General features: G+C 34.6%; 1 protein-coding gene across 2 annotated transcripts in view; it reads right to left on the bottom strand.

Annotated features, from left to right (window-relative positions):
* LOC106661681 overlaps positions 1 to 25,174 on the bottom strand; it is a 72,814-nt gene that overhangs the window by 7,417 nt on the left and 40,223 nt on the right. For both annotated transcript variants that reach the window (XM_014385229.2, XM_014385230.2), the window contains exons 2-3: positions 17,316 to 17,351; positions 1,251 to 1,303 (exon numbers count right to left, since the gene is read on the bottom strand). In XM_014385229.2, coding sequence (XP_014240715.1) covers positions 1,251 to 1,303; positions 17,316 to 17,351 — 89 coding nt within the window. The remainder of the gene's footprint in view (positions 1 to 1,250; positions 1,304 to 17,315; positions 17,352 to 25,174) is intronic.

Raw genomic sequence — 25,174 nt, 5'->3', positions numbered from 1 at the left:
ACACGCATCAGTTCGTACCCACATACCTAACTTGCATCCTAACGTCTAACAGCCTACAACTTTATAGGATATAGGATGTATCTATTTGAATTAGGGTATAATTATAGGTCAGAAATTAAATAAGAAACGTATTGGTCTGATTTAATTAATGCATATTAAGACTAAAAATACGTGTAAACAAAATACAGCTGTTAAATTCATGGCTGCCATGTTGGTTACCTACGCCCTAACGGATAGCACTGTGACTACATTTTCGACCTAACATCTAACATTGGCCTTGGCCTATTAGATGTTAACTAGCCGATTCTTACAAATCTACATCATCGTTTTTTTCGATTTAACACGACCTAATAGAATTATCACAAAGTTCGTGAATACACCTAGGTTTTAAGTCCTACTGATTGTAAAAAAGAGAGGAGAGAGATAGAAAAAAACCCGTAAATTTTTCCTTTTTATTACCACGCATTCGACAATTTCATCCTTTTAATAATAACTAATCGGATTATTTTTTAATAATGTTTTACTTTGGTTGACGAGATAAACTTCATCGATAAAATTATCTAGTCCCCAAGCCAGAAAATTTAGTTACAGCATGAGAGAAACTGTACGAAACTTAGCACTTTTCTTCTTCCAAAATATACAAAATACATTCCAACTGGACAAAAATGTTAATAAATAGAAGAAGGAGACGACATTTTCGACCTAACGTCTCACATTGGCCGAATGTATTCGATCTAACATAATGTTAGATCGAAGAATGTTAACTAGACGATTTTTACAAGTCTATGACATAGTTTTTCTCGATCTAACAGGACCTAACAGACTTAACAGGGTTAACACAAAGATAGTGAATACCCCTAATGACCTGAAACTTCTGAGAAGAAGGATTGAGTCTGTTGCACTGAACTAAGGAAGTAGGAAGATGCAATAAGTCAGAAGCCTGCAGTGCCTGGGGAGTACAAACCCCGATTTCTAGTATCACCATCACTATCATCTCTATCTACTGTTTCTCTTTTGGTATTTATAAATCTATCTAATCGCCGATCTACCTCTATCACCCTCCTCTTTTTAGCTCACTTTCTTTCTCTCACCCTGCCCCTATTAAACTTAGATCCCCGATCTCACTAAGTATATGGGGTTTAAATAATTTTATTCAACATGTTCCATTGAAAATATTGCTGTGTGTGTTGCCCTGGTGTTGTTTTAGTTTTATAAGTTTAATTGTTCATATGGCAATCCGTGTAATATACCTTATTGATTTCGAACTTTCTGGACTGGAAGCCTCTTGATTTACGCCTTGCATCTGGAACAGAAAAAATCTTTTAACTAAATTATATATAGCAAATTACTAAACTAAAAAAACTTATATAGCAAATTACATCTATTCCAACGCGAAAGATACAAATGGCTATTAATGAACGGATCGATTAGAAGCCCCAATAATAAGTCATACGTAATGACCCGGGATTAGAAATTTTCAGTCACGTTCCTCGTATTACACGGAGAGAAAAAAACTCGCGGATGGGATTTTGATGGCGCGTGGGCGAGAATGGCCAACAAAGTTTGATAGAGTTATTAGCCGGGTGTTAAAACGCCAATGGAATGGAGGAAGGCATAGTTTCATGTGGCCAGGCCCTCGGACACGTGGGTGTCCAGGCTGTTGTCGGATGAGTCGGAACGCCCACAAATTTCGCCCAGGGAATGTCGCTTTTGCACATCCACGTCTTGTACAAATAAAAGACTCTATGAAAAGACAAAATAGTAGAAAAAATAGGCCAAAGACATTTCTGAAATATTTGAAGTTCTCAACACATTTTCTAATATTGATTTATTGCTTCACCTATGAACTTAAATTACAAAACGAATCATAGCAAGATGATAAAGTATGGCCAAAAAATTAGTAATTTTTTATTTTAAAATATAGTTTGTAAATTGTCTTAACATTTCGATCGGATCCTTGTACAAATGTATTGGCGCCTTCTTGGTTAAACATCAACCGGTTAAATATTTATGAAAATTACAACAGCGCCATGGAAAGATGTCAATTACGCCCGGTTCCGTTGATTCTAATTTATTCTCTATAGTAACGAGTTATGATCCGGGAATAGACGGAGTTGCAATCATGAACTGACAGAACGCACCCGGTGTACATCTTCGGTCTTAACGCGAAGGAAGAGATTTCCTGTCTGTTTAAATCGTGAACAAAGTGAAAAATGGCAAAAAGAGGGAAAATTAAAAAAAGTTGGGGTTGAGATGGGAAGTTAGTGTCCGAGTGGATCGAGGTCACGATAGCTTAAGTGGTAGAGCAGCGGCGTATCAAGCCGAAGATCGTGGGTTCGAATCCTGCTCGTGCCATTGACTTTTTTATCTCAACTAAAAACCTTAATTAATTGAAATATATAAATTGGTCAAGCGGACCACGAAATTAGTGAAATTAATAATGAATTGAACAAAGTGTTTGCAGTTAATTACTGGACATGGGTACGAATTAATCATAATAACAACGAAAAATAAAACAATAAATTCTTATTTAATTCAATTTATTATCCTTTTCATGTAAGGTCTTGGTTGAGATAAAAAAGTCAGTGTCACGAGCGGGATTCGAACCCACGACCTTCAGCTACTTCACGCCGCTGCTCTACCACTTGAACTAGATTTCGATATTCTCGGACACCAACTCTCCATCTCAACCTACAACCGTTCAAATTTTCCCTCTTTTTGCAATTTTTCAAATCTCGTGGTAATCAGGATTTGATTATCAGCAACTTATGAAGTGACCACGGGGAGCTGTTAGTGAAGTGATACTTCTTTTACTTATTAAATATTAATCCATTTATGTTTTAGTGGTCTAATTGGCCAAGTTACTTCTTTCAATTAATTATTCTTTTTATGTAAGGTCTTGGTTGAGATAAAAAACTTAATCCTGATTACACGACATTTGAAAAATGACAAAAAGAGGAAAAATTCGAACGGTTCTAGGTTGAGATAGAGAGTTGGGTCCGAGGGGATCGAAGTCACGATAGCTCAAGTGGTAGAACAGCGGCGTATTTATCCGAAGATCGTGGGTTCGAATCCCGCTCGTAACACTGAATTTTTTATCTCTACCAAGACTTTACATAAAAAGATTAATAAATTGAAAGAAGTAACATAATCAATTAGACCACAAAAACATAAATGAAATTCTTATTTAACATTAAATAACACATTTTATTAAAGAGACTTACACAAACAGTCTTTTTTCTTTTTTTCTTCTAATTTTCTTCAGGAATCTCAAGAAAGCTGAAGCATCTTTCTTCTTACTTTCACAAAGTATTTTAAAATTTCTTAAATGTTAAAAATGATCGAAAGGTCTTTTCCTTAATAATATATTTTATCTTGTCTTTTTCCTGGCTGCTTGTCATAGTATTTTTTACAATCATTTGAGTACTGCTCGACTTGCCGAGAGGTATATTTGCATCTTGGTCGTTTCTTTCTCTCGATGAAAATAACTATGATTGATTCATTTATTATTCTCTCTTTTCTTCCATAACAAACCTCTGCCCGCTCTTTCATTATGTGATTTTATCTTGTGTCACAATTTTATTGTATATGGGCGTGTTTGAAACCGTTACTTAGCTTGGAAGTTTATATCTTTTTTCTCTTGTTTATGAAAAATATAGCCTTCCTTTTTTTTCACTGTTATATATTTGACACTTATGAGCAGGCCTAAGAATAAAGCTGTTTATGGCCATTGGTACTTTTTTCGCTCTTCATCCTTATAAATATTTTTGTTTTCTGTTGTTTACAAGACCAAGATTCAACCAGTATTCAATACGATTTAATTTAGGTCCTAGATCATTAACTTCTTAATGAAAGTAACATCTATCTATTTTTGCTTTCTGCGTCCAACTACTTAACTATCTCACTGCCTCCTCTCTCTCTCTCTCTCTCTCTCTCTCTCTCTCTCTCTCTCTCTCTCTCNTCCATCACTCTATCTATCTACCTATCTGCTAAGTGTATGGAAAGATAGTGAAATAATTATAAAAAATAATTCACTAGTTTTCGTGGTTCACTTGACCAATTAATATCTTTCAATTACTAAGGTTTTTAGTTGAGATAGAAAAGTCAGTGTCACGAGCGGGATTCGAACCCACAACCTTCGGCTAGATATGCCGCTGATCTAACCACTTGAGCTATCGTGACCTCGATCCACTCGGACACTAACTTCCCATCTAAACCCCACCTTTTTGAATTTTCCTTCCTTTTTGCCTTAAATTAATTAATTGAAAGATATTAATTGGTCAAGCAGACCACGAAAACTAGTGTATTTAATAAAAATAAGTGTTTAATTTTTTATATTTGTCTATTCAAGGCAACATTTTTATCTCGAAGGTAGTGGAATATGGTCCTAGAGAGTGAATTAATTAAGGTTTTTAGTTGAGTGGATCGAAGTCACGATAGCTCAACTGGTAGAGTAGCGGTGTATCTAACCGAAGGTCGTGGGCTCGAATCCCGCTCGTGACACTGACATTTTTATCTCAACTATAAACCTTAATAAATTGAAAGATATTAACTGATGAAGCGGACCGAGAAAAATAGTGAATTTAATAAGTTAAAATTAAGTATACTTCACTAAAGCTCTCCGTGGCCATTGCATTTTTCGCCGAGAATCAAATAAATTACAGGACATTTGAAAAATGGCAAAAAGGAGGGAAAATTCAAATGTGAGGTTGAGATGGGAAGTTAGTGTCCGAGTGGATCGAGGTATCTATTTTACCACGATAGCTCAAGTAATAATAATAATAATAGCGGCATATCTAGCCGAAGGTCGTGGGTTCGAATCCCGCTCATGACACTGACTTTTTATCTCAATTAAAAACTTTAATTAATAAAAAATAATCTGCCTGTCACTTTCTCTCTCTCTCTTTCCTCTTTTTGCGCTATCTCTTTCTTTCTCCTTCTATCTATCTTTCTGGCAAGTGTATGGAAAGATACTAAAATAATTATAAAAAATAAACTCACTCTAATGTACCTTTTTTTGTGCCTGTCAGTTTCGTTCTCTCACTCTCTCTCTCTCTCTCTCTCTCTCTCTCTCTTTCACTTTTTCCCTAATAAAATAAAATGACATCTTTTGTTAACAAAAAACCTGATGAAGAAAATACGTAATAATAATAAATTGTGAAACATGACTCTCTCTCTCTTTCTCGTTCTCTTTCTTGTTCTCTCACTCTCTCTCTCTCTCTCTCTCTCTCTCTCTCTCTCTTTCTCTCTCACCTCTCTCTCTCTTTCTCCCTCTCTCTCTCACTCTTTCTCTCTCTCTTCGTTCTCTATTTTTCTTTCAGTTTTCTCTCTTTGAGGAGACTTACGAACTACTTTTTTCGTCGTATTTTCCTGGCCACATTTCCAATCGGACCATCTGGCCAATGGATGAAGTGGAATACAAACATCCAGATGGAAATTACAGGCCCAACCCCGTACCCGTTTTACGTAGGGGATTTTTCCTTAAATTGGCACATTATATTTCCACTCAACCAAACGTATTTTTCTTCTGACATAACCCGAAATTAAAATTTCGTATATCAATCGTGTTCCACTAAACATATAGGCACAAAATCAATACAAAGATTATCTTGTTTACTGAAACACGCAAAAATGGAACGGATAAAATATCCACTAAAACGCAGCGGACATAGGAGAACCGGGTGAAAACTAATCACAATCCGGACGTGGGCTTTCAAATATTAATTGATTTAGAAAGCTGACGTACAAAGTACAGTTTTCTAAACAGAAAACTACATGTATTAAGATGGTTGTATTCCATTTTTTAAGATCTCCGTGTGAATTTGTTTGTGGAAAATTTGTGTGGGACGATTTGTGGGTGACATCACGTTTTCTCGAGTTTTAAGTAATCATCATCTAAATACCGCTGAGTCAGAAGCGAGACACTTAGCATCTCTGTAAATAATTATCCTAACAAAAGGGCGAGTCCGAGGGGAAGGTGGAACGTTGGTTATTTAAATTTTATGTAAATCAAAAACGGACAGTCTGCTCTGGAGGCCTGTGTAAGCAGCTTTCGCGTTCCTTCGAAAAGTGTTAAAAACATGGTAGAACTGTGTCACAGATTTGTCGGTGAAAAGCCCTCGGGTTATTCACACCCTTGGCTCGTAATAACTCGTGTCCCATTCTCGAATTAATTGGGTGAGGAAATTTGTAATAAGAATGTTCGTGTTTTCTGACTGATCCGCTTTAATTAGACTCCCACTGCTATTATATTTGCGCAAGATATGTTAAACGCGTTGCGTAAAACCCTACAGGATGTAGGAATTATCCCACTTGTTAATCGTTTAATATTTCTCTCTGATTAGGGTAGATTTAAGTGGATAACACCGGTAGTGAGACGTTAGAACCGCGTGGGTGATTTGTGGCGAAAAGGGATTGGGGAGAAAACGATGTCGCAACTTCTCTTCCCGAGATCGGCCTTTTTTCTAACCCCAAAAAAGGCAATGGGCCAATTTAGCTCTTCTTGAGATGTTTCTTATCCTGTTTCGTACCAGCTGAATTTGTATGTATTTCAAAAGAGACGGTTAATGGCTTTATTCATTCAGAAAGAATTGCCCTGAAGACCGAAGAAGCCAAACAAACATTGTATTATTTAGTCATATCATTTAATAATACTCGGTAGAGTTATGTTAAATTGCCATTGAAAATTTGTATTAAAAAAATTACTATTATTATTATTATTAAGAACGTAAGTAACCAGGACCTTTCTTCTCCAGACTACACCCTCACCAATCATTTTAAACAGTAGGTAAAAACTTTTGCTAATAGAAATATTTTCCTTGTCATCTCAATGTCGATCAGTTCAATATGTGCTATATTAGGGGTATTCACGATCTTTGTGTTAACCCTGTTAACTCTGTTAGGTCCTGTTAGATCGAGAAAAATGATGACGTAGACTTTTAAGAATCGGCTAGTTAACATTGCTCGATCTAACCGGCCAGGGCCAATGTTAGATGTTAGGTCGAAAATGTCGTCTCCTTCTTCTATTTATCTATTTTTCTTCTTCTATTTTTGTCCTGCTGGAAAGTATTTTGTATACAGGGTGTCCCAGTTCCTTCTGACGAAACTCAGGGAATCGATTCTACTCTTCGTTTGGAGCAAAAAATGCTCAGGAGAAAATTTTTGGAATGTTCTCTATTTGGAAGATATTCGTCAATTTAGGTTTTTTCAACTTTTAACTACCTTACCACATAAAAACGCTTACAACTGCCAAAATGTTGAGACTACAACAAATCGAATTACACCATTTGAAAGAACGCTAAATTTGCTGTAAGATACTTCTATTTGCAATAATCTGAATGACATAAAATATTAGCCAATATCAGTTGGAACATGTTAAAATTACAAAATTTAAAATTTTGGTCATGATTGCACGTTCTACTGATGTTACACAAAAATACCTACAACTTGTCAAATTTCACAAAAACTTCTTCATCTAATACACTTTACGTTGATATATCCAGGTTTTTAAATAACGTTCTAGTAGAGTTGAAAACGTAAAGCATGTTAGATGAAGAAGTTTTTGTGAAATTACTACTTAGAAAATACTTACACAAGTTGTAGGTATTTTTGTGTAACCTCAGTAGAACGTGCAGTCATGATCAAAATTTTAAATTTTGTAATTTTGACATGTTCCAACTGATATTGGCTTACATTTTATGTCATTCAGATTATTGCATATCTTCAAAATAGAGAACTTTCCGAAAATTTTCTCCTGAGCATTTATTGCTCCAAACGATGAGTAGAATCGATTCCCCGAGTTTCATCAGAAGGAACTGGGACACCCTGTATTTTGGAAGAAGAAAAGTAGAAGAAAAATTATTATGTCGACTTGTAAGAATCGGCTAGTTAACATTGCTCGATCTAACAGGCCAGGGGCAATGTAAATAGATGTTAGGTCGAAAATGTCGTCTCCTTCTTCTATTTATTAACATTTTCGTCCAGTTGGAAAGTATTTTGTATATTTTGGAAGAAGAAAAGTGCTAAGTTTCGTACAGTTTCTCTCATGTTTTAACTAAATTTTCTAGCTTGGGGACTAATTTTAATAATTTTATCGATGAAGTTTACGTCGTCAACCAAAGTAAAACATTATTAAAAAATAATCCGATTAGTTATTATTAAAAGGATGAAATTGTCGAATGTGTGCAAAAAGAGGACAAATTTACGTGTTTTTTTCTCTATCTCTCTCCTCTCTTTTTACAATCAGTAGGTCTACCTAGGGGTATTCACGAACTTTGTGTTAACTCTGTTAGGTCGTGTTATATCGAGAAAAATTATGACGTAGGTAGACTTATAAGAATCGGCTAGTTAACATTGTTCGATCTAACAGGCCAGGGCCAATGTTAGATGTTAGGTCGAAAATGTAGTCACATTGCTATCCGTTAGGGCGTAGGTAACCAACATGGCAGCCATGAATTTAACAGCTGTTTTTTGTTTACCTGTAGCTTTATTCTTAAATGCGCATTAATTAAATCAGATCAATACATTTCTTTTGTTAATTTCTGACCTCTCCTTATACTCTCATTCATAATACAATAGATACATTCCCTATCCTGTAAAGTTGTAGGCTGTTAGACGTTAGGATACAAGTAGGGATGAGCATCGATGGTCGATGTTCAGAAAATATGGATGGTCGGCGACCGATGTTCGATGTCTTCAACATCGATGTTACTGTGTCCATATTTTTTGACCGTCGATGGCGGGCTGTCGGTGTTCTCTAAACTTTTTCAGTTTTTCCTAATTTCCACTTTTGTTTATAGGGATTGACCCATATTCTTCTTATATGAAAGTGACCTATCAGAACCTGTCAGGAGTTGTTCAATTTGTTGCCTTAGTGAGACATCTTTCCCCTCTGTACGATAATTTTCCAAAGCTGGACAGACCATTGGAAAACCAGATTTCGCCTAGAGAATAAATTGGCTTTAAAGCTACGTTTTTAATTGCGCTCCGGAGTAGATGTGGTAGTGTTTCGTTGTAAAATTTGGATACATTAATTCTAATAAATTAAGAATATGGTTGATTTTAGTTACTTACATGTACCTTTACCTTTTTTTGAGCAAGGGACAGGAATTGGGCTTGGGTGGATTATGTATGTTTTCCAAAGCATCGAAGAAGAACAGCGAGGTATTTTGAATAAAATTCACAAGCACAAAATACTTTAACAATGGACGTATTTTATTTAAAATGGACCGAGAGATCTATATACAACTATAAATGAAACCAAAGGAAAAAATAATTCCTAATAAACGTTATTAAAAAAATAAACATAATTTATTAATCAAGTTCCTAATAAAAGTTCAGAAATGGCGAAGTTTGAAAAATTAGCTTATGTTTCTAAAGTGGCACATAAAAATAATATATGCGTATGAAAAAAATTTGTGGTTTGAGTAATGAGTACTCAAAAAACCATGGATGTGTAGACAATAGAGTCGATGTTCGTACCACCATCGATGCAAGGATGTTTAATCGATAGTGACCATCGGTGTTTTTTATCGATGCTCATCCCTAGATACAAGTTCGTAATGTCGGCACGAATTAAAGCGTGTCATTTGTTAGTACTTTTCGAGTGCATATATAGCATTTTGAATGAAAGAGTTGATTAATTTTCCTTTTTAGTAATTTCTGGCATCTTACAATTTAACACAAAAGAAAACCAAAACGAACAACAACAAGCCTTCAAGGACTGTTACAGCTTTATTTTTAGTTGTACCAATCGCCACGCGCAACATTGCGGAAAAATTAACGTTTTACATGCTAAGAAAAGAAGGGGGCTTTCACGCTCTTACTGGACATTTCTCTATTCGAGTTAACACGAGTTAACGACTTACAAACATCGTGAATACCCCTATCATGTATACACTTAAACAAATTTTGTCCTAGTTATTTTAAAAATTAAAAAAGGCGCATAATTGTTATTTATTAATTCAAAAATTGCATTCTTTCCTTTAAGCTAACAGGAATATTTTTGGCCTCTTTTATACAATTACATAAGAAGTAAAATCAGATTTATTGGCAAGCCTGGACATCGGGCATCTAATCTTATTAAACCGTACCGTTGGAGGGTATGCTGTCCTTGAGGATGTGGAGGCAGTCGACGGAGGACGTCATAAATATGTATGGGGAGGTTGGGGCGGTGATTGAAATGATTTGTAGATGGGTCGCGGATGATGTGGGCGTCACTTGTATATCCTTCTAATCCTTGGCCGTAGATGGTCAAGGATCGAACGGACGTGGGAGAACCGGAGTTGCAATGCGAAACCTAGGGGTAACTGTTGTCCTGGATATTGGCAACCCTTGGGAATACTGGGAGGAAATACGATTTCACGTATATTTTTATAGGAGACGATAAAAAATAATCCTCACGGCCTAATAATCAGTTCGAAATTTTTCTAAATATCATCGTCATGACTCTTTTGGTTAAATCTCAACTTAATGAAAGCATTTGTTTTCATTGTACTTATTGCTTTAACGTGGAATCTTTTAAAAATTTTCGTCTAAAAAATCGGGCCAACCTCAACGGGTACTACGTAAAATTGACAGATAACCATGAGAAATTATGGATTTCCATGAATACGAATTTAAAATGAGTAGTTAATGAAGGATAGAGGTTCAAGAGATGAGGTAATCGTTTCTGGTCCGTTTGTACTAGCTATGTTCAGTTGTCAGATGCGTTTTGGCATAACCTTCTTCAATGGAAATACACTAANCTCTCTCTCTCTCTCTCTCTCTCTCTCTCTCTCTCTCTCTCTCTCTCTCTCTCTCTCTCTCTCTCTTTCTCTCTCTCCATATATATATAATATCCAAGACACCTTTGAAATGAGAAGGAATAGTTGAATTTCCGTGATGAGTTGAACAAGTGGTAATCGACATCAGAAGCATTCCGTATCCTGAAAGGCAAAAGTAAGAAAAAGTAAAAATTGTCGCTTTCCTTTTCACTTATTTGAAAAAGTCTTGGACCAAAAGTTGAACAGCGTAAAATTTGCGAAAACATGACTGTTCGAAATTTATGTATTCTTGAACATCGGGAGAGAGAGTGATCGGTTTTTTCCACGAGCACTAAAAAACCACGTTTTTGCACAAAAATCGCGAATAACTTACTATAATAACTTATAAATATATGATCTATCTCTTCTTCTGTTTTGATTCTCTGCACCTCTTATTTACGTAAAAAAATAATAATAAACACCTCCATTATATTTCGTGGTCGGATTGACCAAATAATTTCTTTCAATTAATTAATCTTTATGTAAGGTATTGGTTGAGGTCAAAAAAGTCAGTGTCACGAGCGGGATTCGAACCCACGCCCTTCGGTTCAATACGCCGCTACTCTACCACTTGAGCTATCGTGTCTTCGATCTACTTGGTCACCAACTCTCCATCTCAACCTACCTTTCGATCTTCACTCCTTTTTGCCATTTTTCAAATGTCGACTAATCAGGATTCGATTCTCGGCGACAAATGAAATGGAGAGCTCTTAGTGAAGATATACTTGGTTTTACTTACTAAATCCATTATATTTCGTGGTATGAAGTCACTACAAATCGAACTCAAGTGGTTAGAGCAGCGGCGTATTGTGCAGAAGGTCCTGGGTTCGAATCCCGCTCGTGACACTAAATTTTTCTTTTCAACGAATACCTTACATAAATAATAACTACTCTCCTATCTGTCTATCTCTCTTTATCTCTCCCTCCATCTATCACACTTCTAGATTCGTCGGCCATAACATCATTCCAAGAAAAAATACAAGGAGAATTGATGATACATTTTTTAAATATTCTTTTGAATATAATGGACCTATTGCATATACAATTATTTATTAATAAATTAATTAAATTAACTGTAAAATGAACAATCAACTTTGGTTTGTGTGTTTTTGCTTTATTCTGTTTTCATATTTGTTCCAGCTTCACTATAAATTAAGTATACATTAATTAATCTTTATGTACGGTATTAGTTGAGATTAAAAAGTCAGTGTCACGAGCGGGTTTCGAACCCAGGACTGCTTTACTCTCTCAAGTGGTAGAGCAGCGGAGCATTGAGCCGAAGGTCGTGGGTTCGAATCCCTCTCTTGACACTGACTTTTTTATCTCAACCAATACCTTACATAAATATTAATTAATTGAAAGAATTTATTTGGTCAATCGGGCGACGAACTCTAACTGATTGAGTATAAATTTATTTTAGTTCAAGAAATAATCTGTTAATTTATCAACTACGTTTTCTACAAAAACGTTGTACGTCAACGTTAAATTAAGTGAAGTATTAAATTGAGTTTTAACAATTCCTCCACCATCAAAGATTTTCATAGGACAAAATTAGTATATAAATATATAAAACGGTTATGAAATCCTTAAAGTCATAAAAACGACGATATTATCGATACTACTACATTTTACAACTGTTTCCATTAGAATTTAATTTCTCCTGATGCAAAGCTATAAAGGTTTCTCCTGCAACGGTCTAAAAATTTTAAAAGCTTGAACAATAAAATCTTTCTGCAACACTTGGTTGTAAAAATTATTAAATTACTACAAATTATAAAAAGCTAAGATAAAATATAATTTATAATCTGGTTTATTTATTTTATTTTTTATTTTTGTCAAGATTGAACAAATGAAATGTTGCGACATGAAAATAATGATATGAAACCGTAAACCGTAAGTGGTTTAGCGCTAAAAAAGTTGATAGCGTATGCTATTTACTATAATAAAAATTATCTTCTAGAAATTAATCAAGTTCATAAATGCTTATGTTTTAATCGCAAAGAGCATTAAACGGATTTTATCCGAATAATCTCGAACTGGTTGTAATATTCTTCGGATTTTTAACTGACCACCGAGCCATTGGGAGTGGCGACCTGTTTTATTTTCTGGCAGACGGTTTTTTGTCCTTTTTTACCCACCACTGTTTATCTAAATATTCATTATTTATAATAAACGTTTCCAAACGCCCCACCCTCGGCCCACAATAAAGCCGGATTGTCAAGGACGACTCGGCAGTGGAGATAAAAGGGTCGTAAATTTACATCCTGAGTAAGTCAAAAGAGGGACGTCTAATGGGGTTGTACGAAGGACCTCTTGAGACCCATTACTATAGCATATCTTATGTTGAAGATGTTCAAGAAAGCATAATAAACTCTGATTATATTAATGTTATACAAGTTCGGTTAAAAAAAGTACGAAATGATTTTGTTATATCTTTATTTTCCTTAGTTCCTCCACAGCAATCTAAGGATTATATCATGTCCAAATAAAGCAAACTGGATAATTCATATAGATTCGCAATAGAAAAAAAGATCGTTCCATTGCTTGTTTATTTTTTTACACGATCAATTAGAAAAAAATTTAAAACATTTTATTGGCAATACTTTAAATTGTTGTTTTGATAAGTTAAGGCTTAGTAGCAGGAATCTAACGATGATTTACTGAGGAAGACACAATACCAATATTACTCTCCTCTTTAATCCCTTTTCTCTCACTCTCTTTTTCTCTCTTCCTCTCTTTCTTTCTTTCATGACTAGAAAATTTGAGACTGTATATTGCTCAGATAACCTAGACTTAACAACAGGACTCTACTAATATATTGCTGAGGAAGACACAAAAATAATATCTCTCTACGTCTTTTGTCCCATTCTCATTTTATTTTTCTACCGCCCCCTTTTTCGGATACTCTCTACCATCTCCCTTCTTTCGTTTTTTCCTCTTTATGTCTCTCTCCCTCTTTCTCTCTCCCTCTCTCACTCTCTCTTCCTCTCGTTCTAAAATTTTTAAGACGAGACATTTTTTTATTTCTTTGGGGTATTAGTGTGTAAACTCTGGCATTTTTGCAGAAAAGAATTATTTGCAGTCGTAGTTTTATACTTTGTAATTTGCAAGTGTTTACTGTTATATGTAGTATTAATAGAGTGTACATCGGAAGGAAACTGAAATTTTTCGTATAAATATTTAGGTTTTTAATTTTTACAACTTTGAAAATCATGCATGCTAACTGACTTATTAAATCTTACATCTTTGAAAAGTTTAGTCTTGAAAATTTTTCTTACATAACTATCGTCAAATTTACGATTTGAATTTTATATCATATAGCACGTATTAAAACCACTTTGCAATTTAGTTATTTGTAAACTATTCATGTCACACATCGCACATAAATAAATGTGCAAGTAGTATCATTATAGACTTCTTCCGAATTTGATTATTATAAAATACTTTCTTTTCAAATCGAAAAGTTGTAGCTCACATCATATTTTTTTATATGTAAAGCTTGACTAAACTTTGCAAAGATGTAAGATTTAATAAGTTATATGTTAGCATGCATGATTTTCAAAGTTGTAAAAATTAAAAACCTAAATATTTATACGAAAAATTTCAGTTTCCATCCGATGTACACTCTATTAATACTACATATAACAGTAAACACTTGCAAATTACAAAGTATAAAACTACGACTGCAAATAATTCTTTTCTGCAAAAATGCCAGAGTTTACACACTAATACCCCAAAGAAATAAAAAAATGTCTCGTCTTAAAAATTTTAGAACGAGAGGAAGAGAGAGTGAGAGAGGGAGAGAGAAAGAGGGAGAGAGACATAAAGAGGAAAAAACGAAAGAAGGGAGATGGTAGAGAGTATCCGAAAAAGGGGGCGGTAGAAAAATAAAATGAGAATGGGACAAAAGACGTAGAGAGATATTATTTTTGTGTCTTCCTCAGCAATATATTAGTAGAGTCCTGTTGNTATATATATATATATATATTGGAGATCGTGAGACTTCGGTTTTAGAAAAACATTTTCTTTATCGTTTTATCGAGCCAACGTTTCGATCTTTATTGAGATCATCTTCAGGGCTCAAAGTATTTGTTTCCTGTGTAGATGTGTCATTCTTGTCTGTCGTGTTGAGAATGCCCATGGGCTCAAAATGTTTGCCATTTTTGCGTTTTCTCCCGCACAACAAACAGCTCGGTTTGTTTAATTTTCACATTTTGTTTCCTGTGTAGATGTGTCATTCTTGTCTGTCGTGGTGATAGTGCCCACACAGAAACCAAACAAAGTCACAGTCAATATATATATATATATATATATATAATTAAATTTAGAGGTAAGAGTGGTCCTTGAGGCCAAATCTTGCGTGATCAATAAATAAATCGTTCATTCATTCATTCTCCCCCCTTTCTGTGTTAGAAAATTTTAGACTTTATATTGTTGTCCTGGTAAGTTAGACTTAACAACAGGAATCTAATGATAATTTATTGAGGAAGACACAAAAACAATGTAACCCCCTCTGTCTCATTCTCCCTTTGTCTTTATAGCTTACTCTTTCCCATCTCTCTGTCACGTTCTCTCTCTCTCTCTCTCTCTCTCTCTCCCAAGCTCCTCTCCTCACGACTCACCAAAGTCGCAAAGTGTTGTTTTTTCTCAAACCACGTTATCCCACACTCCTCTACCTATTTATCTTCTCTGATCAATCTCCACTTTTTTTTCTTTTATCGTCCTGTCGCGTCGTTTCCTGTTTCGACTTCGGTATGAATCTGTTTAATTATCTATCATACAGTCCTCTATTAAAGTCAATTATTTCTTTCCCAAATAAATATTTTTAAGTTATTTGCTCCCCCGCTTCAGTATCCCGTATAAGACAACGCCAGTGCAGCGTCCTGCATCCTTGATTCGTTATCATCACGCGTTTAAGAACATGTTTTTAATAGTCTAATATTACATTTTATATTTGGCCAGAGTTATTAGGAATTTTAACTATTAAACATCCTCCGCCCGGCTATGAATTCAGGTAAAATATCCACTCGGACTCCCGAAAGTAGTATAATTTTTTAACCAGCGGGGCTAAAACCGATTTAATAGGAACTTCAACAGGATAATTTTACTCATTAAAGAAAGGATAATGATAAGGCGGTAGGATGAAAGAAGATTGATAGACGTTGATTTATAGAGAATTTATGTCAGTGGAACATTTCCAAAAGACTGTGAAATGTGTAGTTCAGAATGTGAAGTTAAAAATATAAGTAATGAAAACTAGGGATTTTTCTGGTAAATTGCAAAGGTTTGTAGATATAATTAAATCGAATGCAGGTCTCTTTTTGTTGCGAAGATGACTGGCTACATGTTTGATGTGGAAAGGTCTAAAAGCTATAGAAAGGGAAGAAGAAGAGTTGGTGTCCGAGAGGATCGAAGTCACGATAACTCAAATGGTAGAGCATCGGCGCATTTAGCCGAAAGCCTTGGGTTCGAATCCCGCTCATGACACTTGCTTTTTCATATCGACCAAGACCTTACAAAGAAAGAAAAATTACTAGAATATACAATTATCATAAATTTGGGTAGTTTTAACAGTAGTCTGTCGCCCTCTAAGTTCACACGACAGTAAAGTAATTACAATGATATCACCTGTCACTGAAGGAGAAATTGATGTAAGTTAATATGTAAAGTTCGCTAAGGCTGTGTAATAAGGGGTGAAAAAAAGGAGGCTTGGGGTGAAACTTCAAACGATAACAATCGCCGATAGAAGATTTACGGCAACGCCGGCTTAATAAATTTCTAGCCGGATAAAGAAGCAGAAGTTCAAGTTATATAACAGCTCAAATTTAAAGAATTTTTAAAAAATCGCTTCTTGAAATTTTGTACCATTTTGGGTTTAAAATGAAATTTCTTTCGACACAAAACATGCTGAGTGTTTATTTAATAATAAAATATATCTATTTTTATTGGCGGTTGTTCTTTTAACGTTGTCTTTTATTTTTTTGTAAGAAATTTTTAAATTAAAATAAATTTAACACCTTATGTGACAATCTACCGTCAGATGTAAGCCGTGTAATTTATAAGGTCCAAATTTTTTTCTCGCCCTTGTGAATCACCAAGAGTTCAAAAATACATTTCTAATCCGTCTAAATGTTGCTCTTGGAAAAAATCTAACCCACATACTCCTTCACCGAATGCTTCTGGCAGCTAATGTGAGAAGTGATAGAAATAAAACTTGACCATTAAAAAAAAATTTATACGTGTAAGTCTTCGTCTTGGACCTAAGGCAAAAATGGCTTAAAAATAATATGGAATCGTCCTCTACATACTAATAATTCATAATGATTTACAAGTAAACATGACGTAAAATGTCAAAAAAACTTTTTCATTATCTAATTAATGCCAATGCTTAGTTTCTAGATGTAACTAAAATTTTAAGTGACTTTTTAAAAAGTCAAATTATACAGTGACCAAATTTAATAAAAAAATATGAAATACTTTCGCCTACAAAATATATTTTTATAACACGCATACCTTGATGTGTCCTTCAGACTCGGAGTTGTTTGATATCTGAAACAAATAAACATTAACATTAATTTATTAATTTAGTTTAAAAATTAAAAAATTACACGCAAAAAACAGTTCATTATTGAATAATTTATAACAAAAAAATCATAACCAATCCAAAAGAATTTTCATTCAAAAATAAAATATTTGTAATGGGTTTGTGGTCGTCAGGCAGTTTTTACTTTTTTATTTTTTATTTGTTATTTATTTATTTTTTTTACCATTTAATTTTTGCCATTTAACAGGCCTTACATTCCCCGAATAACAATTTGAAAGGGCAAGGCCTGGTACAGTTCACATTCAATTTGTTAAATATTGTTTTCAATTGCACCTGTGTTATAAAAATGGAAAAAATCTGTAAAAACAGGACAGCAGGAGTAGGGAACGAAGAAGCGGATGCCCCTCGAAGAACGAAGGCAAGAAGACATAGGGAGACTTTGGAAGTGGACACAAACAATCCACACGTAAAAAACCTGGCGAGTTACGAAAGAAAGACAACAAAGAAAAACAAGCAGGCACCAAAAGAAACAGAAAAAATCTCCTAACGGGATCCCTAACGAGGCACTATAAACTGAATGGGCATTTGAGGAAGATTGGAATAAACTTACACGGTACGTGCAGATTCTGCTAAGTAGAAACAACAACACATCTAAAACATGTACAACATAACCGGACCTTATAATTAAAATGTTTAATGAATTGGGACTCACAGTCTTCTATAGGTACATAACCTGCGATTCAATAGCTCTCAATGGGCGCAGTATACCAAAATCACCCCGAACTTTTACATGTTGCATCGTCTTACTTTTGGATGGAAGATTCTAAGAATTGGTATAAAACAGCCACTGGACTGTGCCTAACAAACGTGTCTTGTAAAGCAGGCTTATCTATTATAAAAATTTTATAAATATTTGTCTCACAACTAGTACACAACATCGACAATAAAGTCCAAAAAGTAAAATTTTTAAAATTGTAAAAATTTAAGTTTTTAAAAAGAACCTATAGGATTTGTATGTGTCTAAAGATAAGTCTAAAGCGTGTAAAATCGACTTAAATACATTTTTATCACTATTTGAAGGCCAAACGTCTTCAAAGAGTCCATGCGTTATAACTCTGATATATTCATAATGTATAATATATCTTGTAATTACTATGGAAGATAGTATCAATTCAAATATTACAAAAATAGTATTAACATTTTAATAAATTACAATTAATTAAGGTTTTTAGTTGAGATAAAAAAGTCAATGGCACGAGCGGGATTCGAACCCACGATCTTCGGCTAGATACGACGCTGCTCTACCACTTGAGCTATCGNGCATCGGATAAGTGTGTTTCTGGCTTTAGCTACTTCATTAGTCGCCGAGAATCGAATCCTGATTACACGATATTTGAAAAATGGCAAAAAGGAAGAAAATTCGAAAGGTTGTATGTTGAGATGGGAAGTTGGTGTCCGAGTGGATCAAGATAGCTCAAGTGGTAGAGCAGCGGTGTATCTAGCCGAAGATCGTGAGTTCGAATCCCGCTCGTGCCATTGACTTTTTTATCTCAACCAAAAAACCTTAATTAATTGTAATATATTAATTGGTCAAGCGGACCACGAAATTAGTGAATTTTTTAATAAAGCAGTACGAAAGAATTAGCCAGTTTCTAAAAGTGAGGTCGAAGAATGAAGGCAGTGACTGATCCACTGAATATATTTAGCAGTTATAAAGCTGTAAACCGTGTACATCCACAAGAAAGTCAAAAAATTAAAACTTGTAAAATTTTATAAATTTACGTTTTTAAAAAGAACATATCTACAGGTAAGTTTAAGTGAGTAGAATCGCTTAAAATGCATTTGTATCACTATTTGAAGGCAAAACCTCTTCAGATAGTCCATGTGTTTTAACTATGCTTTGATATATTCTTAATGTATTATATTACATACACCGGCAACTTGTAATTGCTGTATACAATAGTATCAATTAAAATTTTACAAAATTTTTTAAGAAATCCATTTACGTTTTTGTGGTCAATTGACCAAGTTACTTCTTTCAATTAATTATTATATCTATGTAAGGAGTTGGTTCAGATAAAAAAGTCAGTGTCACGAGCGGGATTCGAACCCACGACCTTCGGCTAAATACGCTACTCTACCACTTGAGCTTTCGTGACTTCAATCCTCTCGGTTACCAACTCTCCATCTCAACCTACAACTGTTCAAATTTTTCCCTCTTTTTGCAATTTTTCAAATATGTAATCAGGATTCGATTCACAGGGACTTATGATGTGGACATGGGGAGCTGTTTAGTGAAGTGATACTCCTTTTACTTTTTAAATATTAATCCATTTACGATTTAGTGGTCAATTGACCAAGTTACTTCTTTCAATCAGTTAATTATTCTTTCTATGTAAGGTCTTGGTTCAGATAAAAATGTCAGTGTCACGAGCGGGATTCGAACCCACGACCAAATATGCTGCTACTCTACCTCTTGACATCGTCACTTCGATCCTCTCGGACACCAACACTCCGTCTCAACCTACAACCGTTCGAATTTTCCCTCTTTTCTACTTTTTTAAGAAAGCAGTACAAAAGAATTGGCCAGTTTACAGATGTTAGGTCGAGGAATGAAGGCAGTGACTGATCCGCTGAATTTATTTATCAATTATATACTTGTCAAACCTGTACATCGACAATAAAGTCAAAATATAAAAACTTTTAAAATTATAAAAATTTAAATTTTTAAATTCACTAATGTCGTGGTCCGCTTGACCAATTGAAAAGTGGCAAAAAGGAGGTAAAATTCAAAAGGTGGGGTTGAGATGGGAAATTGGTGTCCGAGTGGATCAAGGACACGATAGCTCAAGTGGTACAGCAGCGGCGTATCAAGCCGAAGATCGTGGGTTCGAATCCCGATCGTGCCATTGACTTTTTTATCTCAACTAAAAACCTTAATTAATTGTAGTACATTAAATTTTTAAAAAGAACCTATAGGCTTTGTAATTATCTACATATAAGTTTAAGTTTGTAGAATCGCCTTAAAATCATTTTTATCATTATTTGAAGGTAATACCATCTTCAGATCTGTGTTTTATCTATTTTTTTATATATTCATAATGTATTATATTAAATAAACAGGCCTTACTCCAGTTAATTACTGTGGACGATACTATCAATTAAATTATTACATAATGAGTACTAGCCTTTTTAAGAAAGCAACACGAAAGAATTGGCCAGTTTACAGAAGTGAGGCCGAAGAATGAAGGCAGTGACTGATCCGCTGAATTTATTTAGCAGTTATCCACTTGTCAGCCCACGACTCGCTCATTTGTCAATGCTGTCAGCGCCTTTGACGAATGTTTCACGGACTTTTTACACCATTGGACACAAACAATTTGCGTTTTGTGCGTTGAAAAGAACAACAACCAACGACGCCCTTTTCGAGAAATTTCAACCTTTGCAACCGGACGTCAGTTCGCCTCGGCCGAGCAAACCCGTTTAAACGTTCCAGGCTTATTTTAATAAATTAGCCTCTAATTTTACGACTTCGACAAGTCCGGGCCGCTTTCCAATACTGCTCCGAGCGACAAAAATCAATTGACACGCCTTACATCAACCGCCGACATAACGGAAGGGCCTGTGAATTTGTCAACACCCACTCGGCAGGGGGAAAACTGGCAACTCGGCCCATGATTAATAAACGCGATCAGTCGATAAAATATAGTGACTAGAAATAACTACAAGCCGAAGAGAAGAGATATTAAATTGTCACCGTTGTGTTTTCCTTACTCGTGTTCTCCTCTTATGATAAAAATATTTTGCCAGTTCGATTATTTTTTATTTATGTATATAGATCAACAATCGCTGTAAATCAACATCATGAATTTGTTAAAGATACTTTCAATTTGTTGAATATGTTATTAATTTTTCTTGCAGATTATAATCAGCATGCATCCGTTTTAGGTATAAATAATTCAGGGACAGCCCATAGAGCCTATTAAAAGATATAATGAAAACAAAATAACCTTTAAAACACACCCAATCCATAATTCCTTCAGTCCAAGTAAAATATAATAATAATAATAAATTAATTTTTTTATGTAAGGTTTTTGGTTGAAATGAAAAGTGGTTAGAGCAGCAACGAATTGAGCCGAAGGTCGTGGGTTCGAATCCCGCTCGTGGCACTAGCTTTTTCATTTCAACTAAAAACCTTACAAAAAAAATTAATTAATTGAAAGAAGTAATTTGTCCAAGTATTTTTTTTTCTGAAATTTAAAAGTGGCACGAGCGGGATTCGAACCCACGACCTTCGGCTAAATACGCCGCTGCTCTACCAGTTGAGTTATCTTGACTTCCATCCACTAGGACACCAACTCTACATCTCAAACTAAAATCTTTCGAATTTTCCCTCCTTTTTTGCCATTTTTCAAATGTCGTGGAATCAGCATTCGATTATCGGCTGGATGGGTTCAAATCCCGCTCGTGCCACTAGCTTTTTCATTTCAACCAAAAACCTTACATACAAAAAGATTAATTAATTGAAAGAAGTAATTTGGTCAATAGACCACTAAATATAATGGATTTAATAATTAAAGCGAAGTATAACTTCACTAGCAGCTCCCCATGGCCACTTCAAATGTCGCCAAGAATCAAATCCTGATTACACGACATTTGAAAAATGGCAAAAAAGAGGGAAAATTCGAACGGTTGTAGGTTGAGATGTGTGGCTGGTGTCCGAGTGGATCGAAGTCACGATAGCTCAAGTGGTTAGAGCAGCGACGAATTGAGCCGAAGGTCATGGGTTCGAATCCCGCTCGTGGCACTAGCTTTTTCATTTCAACCAAAAACCTTACAAAAAAAATTAATTAATTGATAGAAGTAATTTATCCAAATATTTTTTTTCTGATATTTAAAAGTTAAACCTTTCTGGGCTTCAGTAATAGAGCTTTTCATGATTGCTGTTTTACTTAAGGGTGTTGCAACCGTTTTTAGGCCTAATAGCTCGTTTTTTAATACTATATTTTGTTTACCTGATTTTAGTTTTTTCAATTTTGATAAGACTTTCGATTTCAGCAGAGTCTACTGTCTGATTAAACATCAAAATTTAAACTTTTACCAAATTTTAGTACCATTTTTGAGGTCATTTAGTTACACAATGTGAGGGCAAAAAGTGCTCATTTTCTGTGCTATTTTCTCAAAATATATAATTTCCAATCTTTTTTCTATTTTTTCTATTATACTAAAAATCAGTAGCTAAAATTGTGTGATAATAGTGATTTTTGACAACAACCTAAATTTGTAACAAAATCTTACGCCTTTAAAAACATTTCTCCACTGCTGGGTATTTTTTCCGACGACTGCTCGCTACAAGAGTTTGCCTATTGTTCTATAAATATAAAATAAGATAAAAGTCTCGTCCTAATATGATGAAAAGTGAAAAATACAACTTTTCAGGAGAACCGGGTTTTTTGATCGAGTTTGAATTTTTACTTTTTAATTTTGAATTCCCGTCAAATTTACTCCATAAAAACTTTAAACTCCGAATCCTCTTGCAGTGGGGTGTTGATAGATGATTCAATATTGATGCTGGGAGGGCATATTTTTGACTCAAAATATGTATAAAATCCAGTTTCTTCAAATAACGAAAGGACAAAATATACCGGAACACTTGATTCGCAACCATCAACCAATTATCTGAAGCACTTCTAAAACACAAAATCACACAAGACTACCTTCATTTTGTACAAGAAAGGTTTTAGTTTAACTAGTTTAATATAAAATACATAAAACGGTGATTTTTAGTCCGAAAAACGGTCCCTACCCTCTCAAGAAAAACGGCAATATTTTATCATGTACGCTTACAAAAATAAATAAAATCCATTTGACAAATATGTAAAGTGTATTTTCATAGTATGCTGCTAATGTATGTTTATATTTTTATACTTTATTATGGTAAAGTTTAACGGGATTTACTTGGTAATTTATTTAATAAAATTGAATTTATTTGATTTTCTAAGTGACTTTATTATACAAAGGAGAGTATATTCAAAAGGTGGAGATCGTGTTGAAAAATATTTATTGCATCTGGCCCATAGCCGGTTTAATAAATTTAACTTTAGATGGCCCATGGTTGCAAATAAAGGACGTTAGTCTAATAAAACAAGGGCGAATTCTTTGGCAAGGAATGGATCTATCCAAAGGACAAAGCCGCGCCAATTAACCTTTTTTTTCTGTAAAATGCATACTTTTTTGTATTTTCGACTCGTTAAAAGCTCAAATTTGGCTTTTGTTAGTAGTTAGGCCCAGACTTTCATTCGACCTCTGAGAACGTGGGCTTAGCCGAATTGCATAAGGATCTGTTTGAAATTCTAAAGGAAAGGACCGACAAATGATGTAGGAGTGAGTCAAATATATTATTACGTCATTTTTTATAATAAAGCGAGTATTTTTACTTAAATTTATTCGTTTTATATTCAGAGGGAAATGGTAGAATAAAGTTTTTNAAAAATAATATTTTATTAGTTTTTCCAGGGGAAAGAGATTTAGAAATTTCGATTGGAATTCGTTTAGTGTAAACACTTGTAAACAGCACTTCACACGTCACATTCTCATCAATATTATGAAATAGTTAATCTTTTTATGTAAGGTTTTTGGTCGACATGAAAAATTTAGTGCCACGAGCGGGACTCGAACCCACGACCTTCGGCTAAATACGCCGCTGCTCTACCACTTGAGCTATAGAGACTTCGATCCAATCGGACATCAACACTTAGCCACTTCATTAGTCGCCGAGAATCGAATCCTGATTACACGATATTTGAAAAATTGCAAAAAGGAAGAAAATTCGAAAGGTTCTATGTTGAGATGGGTCGTTGGTGTCCAAGTGGATCGAAGTCACGATAGCTCAAGTGGTGACCAGCGGCGTATTTAGCAGAAAATCGTGGGTTCGAATCCCGCTCGTGGCACTAACTTTTTCATTTCAACCAGAAACCTTACATGAAAAGATTAATTAATTGAAAGAAGTTATATGGTCAATAGATCACTAAATATAAAGGATTATAAAAAAAATGTAGACGATCCTCTCAGTAATGGAGAAAGAAGGAAAAGCAGAAAAGTCTCTCAATAGGAGTCATCCAATAGAAGATACATCTGATAAATTACACATACAACTTGACCTTAAAAGCTTATAAAAAGCGATGGAAAAAGAACTTTCGAAACATTTTTAGAGATCGGACGAAGCGGATTTGAAAGGACGCTCATCCCACACGGGACAACAGAACGTGAAATTATATGGGACCGGTTAAGAAACTGTCTAGAGATATGATTTCATTTCATTGCAAACGGATACTGCTCATTATAAAATCTAGGTTGTTCAATGAATACATTACGGGCGAAAGATTTGCCGTCCTATCGCGGAAGCGTTTCCAATCGGTGTCCCACTGCGAAAATGGACGAAAACACATAACCACCGGGTAATTTGCAGGGTGTACCTTCCAGTAGTATACATTATACATATTAGAACAATATAGTAGTATTTTAGTTATATATTTGTCCCACACAATTAATATCAGTGTATTAATTTAAATATTCAACTACAAACAAATCACATTGTTTTATTTTCATTGTTAATTCTTCTGTACTGCCTAAAAATATCATAGTTGTACTTTTTTATCTCAACCAAAACCTCAATTAAAGATTAATTAATTGAAAAGAATTTATTTGGTCAATCGCACCACGATACCTAATCGATTTAATAAGCAAAATGAAGTATACTTCACTAAAGTTCTCCGTGGCCATTTCATTTGTCAAAAGGTGGGGTTGAGATGGGAAGTTGGTGTCCGAG

Source organism: Cimex lectularius, unplaced genomic scaffold, assembly GCF_000648675.2.
Source record: "Cimex lectularius strain Harlan isolate CLEC.00 unplaced genomic scaffold, Clec_2.1 scaffold360, whole genome shotgun sequence".
NCBI lineage: Eukaryota > Metazoa > Arthropoda > Insecta > Hemiptera > Cimicidae > Cimex > Cimex lectularius.
The sequence above is the reverse complement of the archived record's forward strand: the minus strand, read 5'-3'. Positions and strand labels throughout refer to the sequence as shown.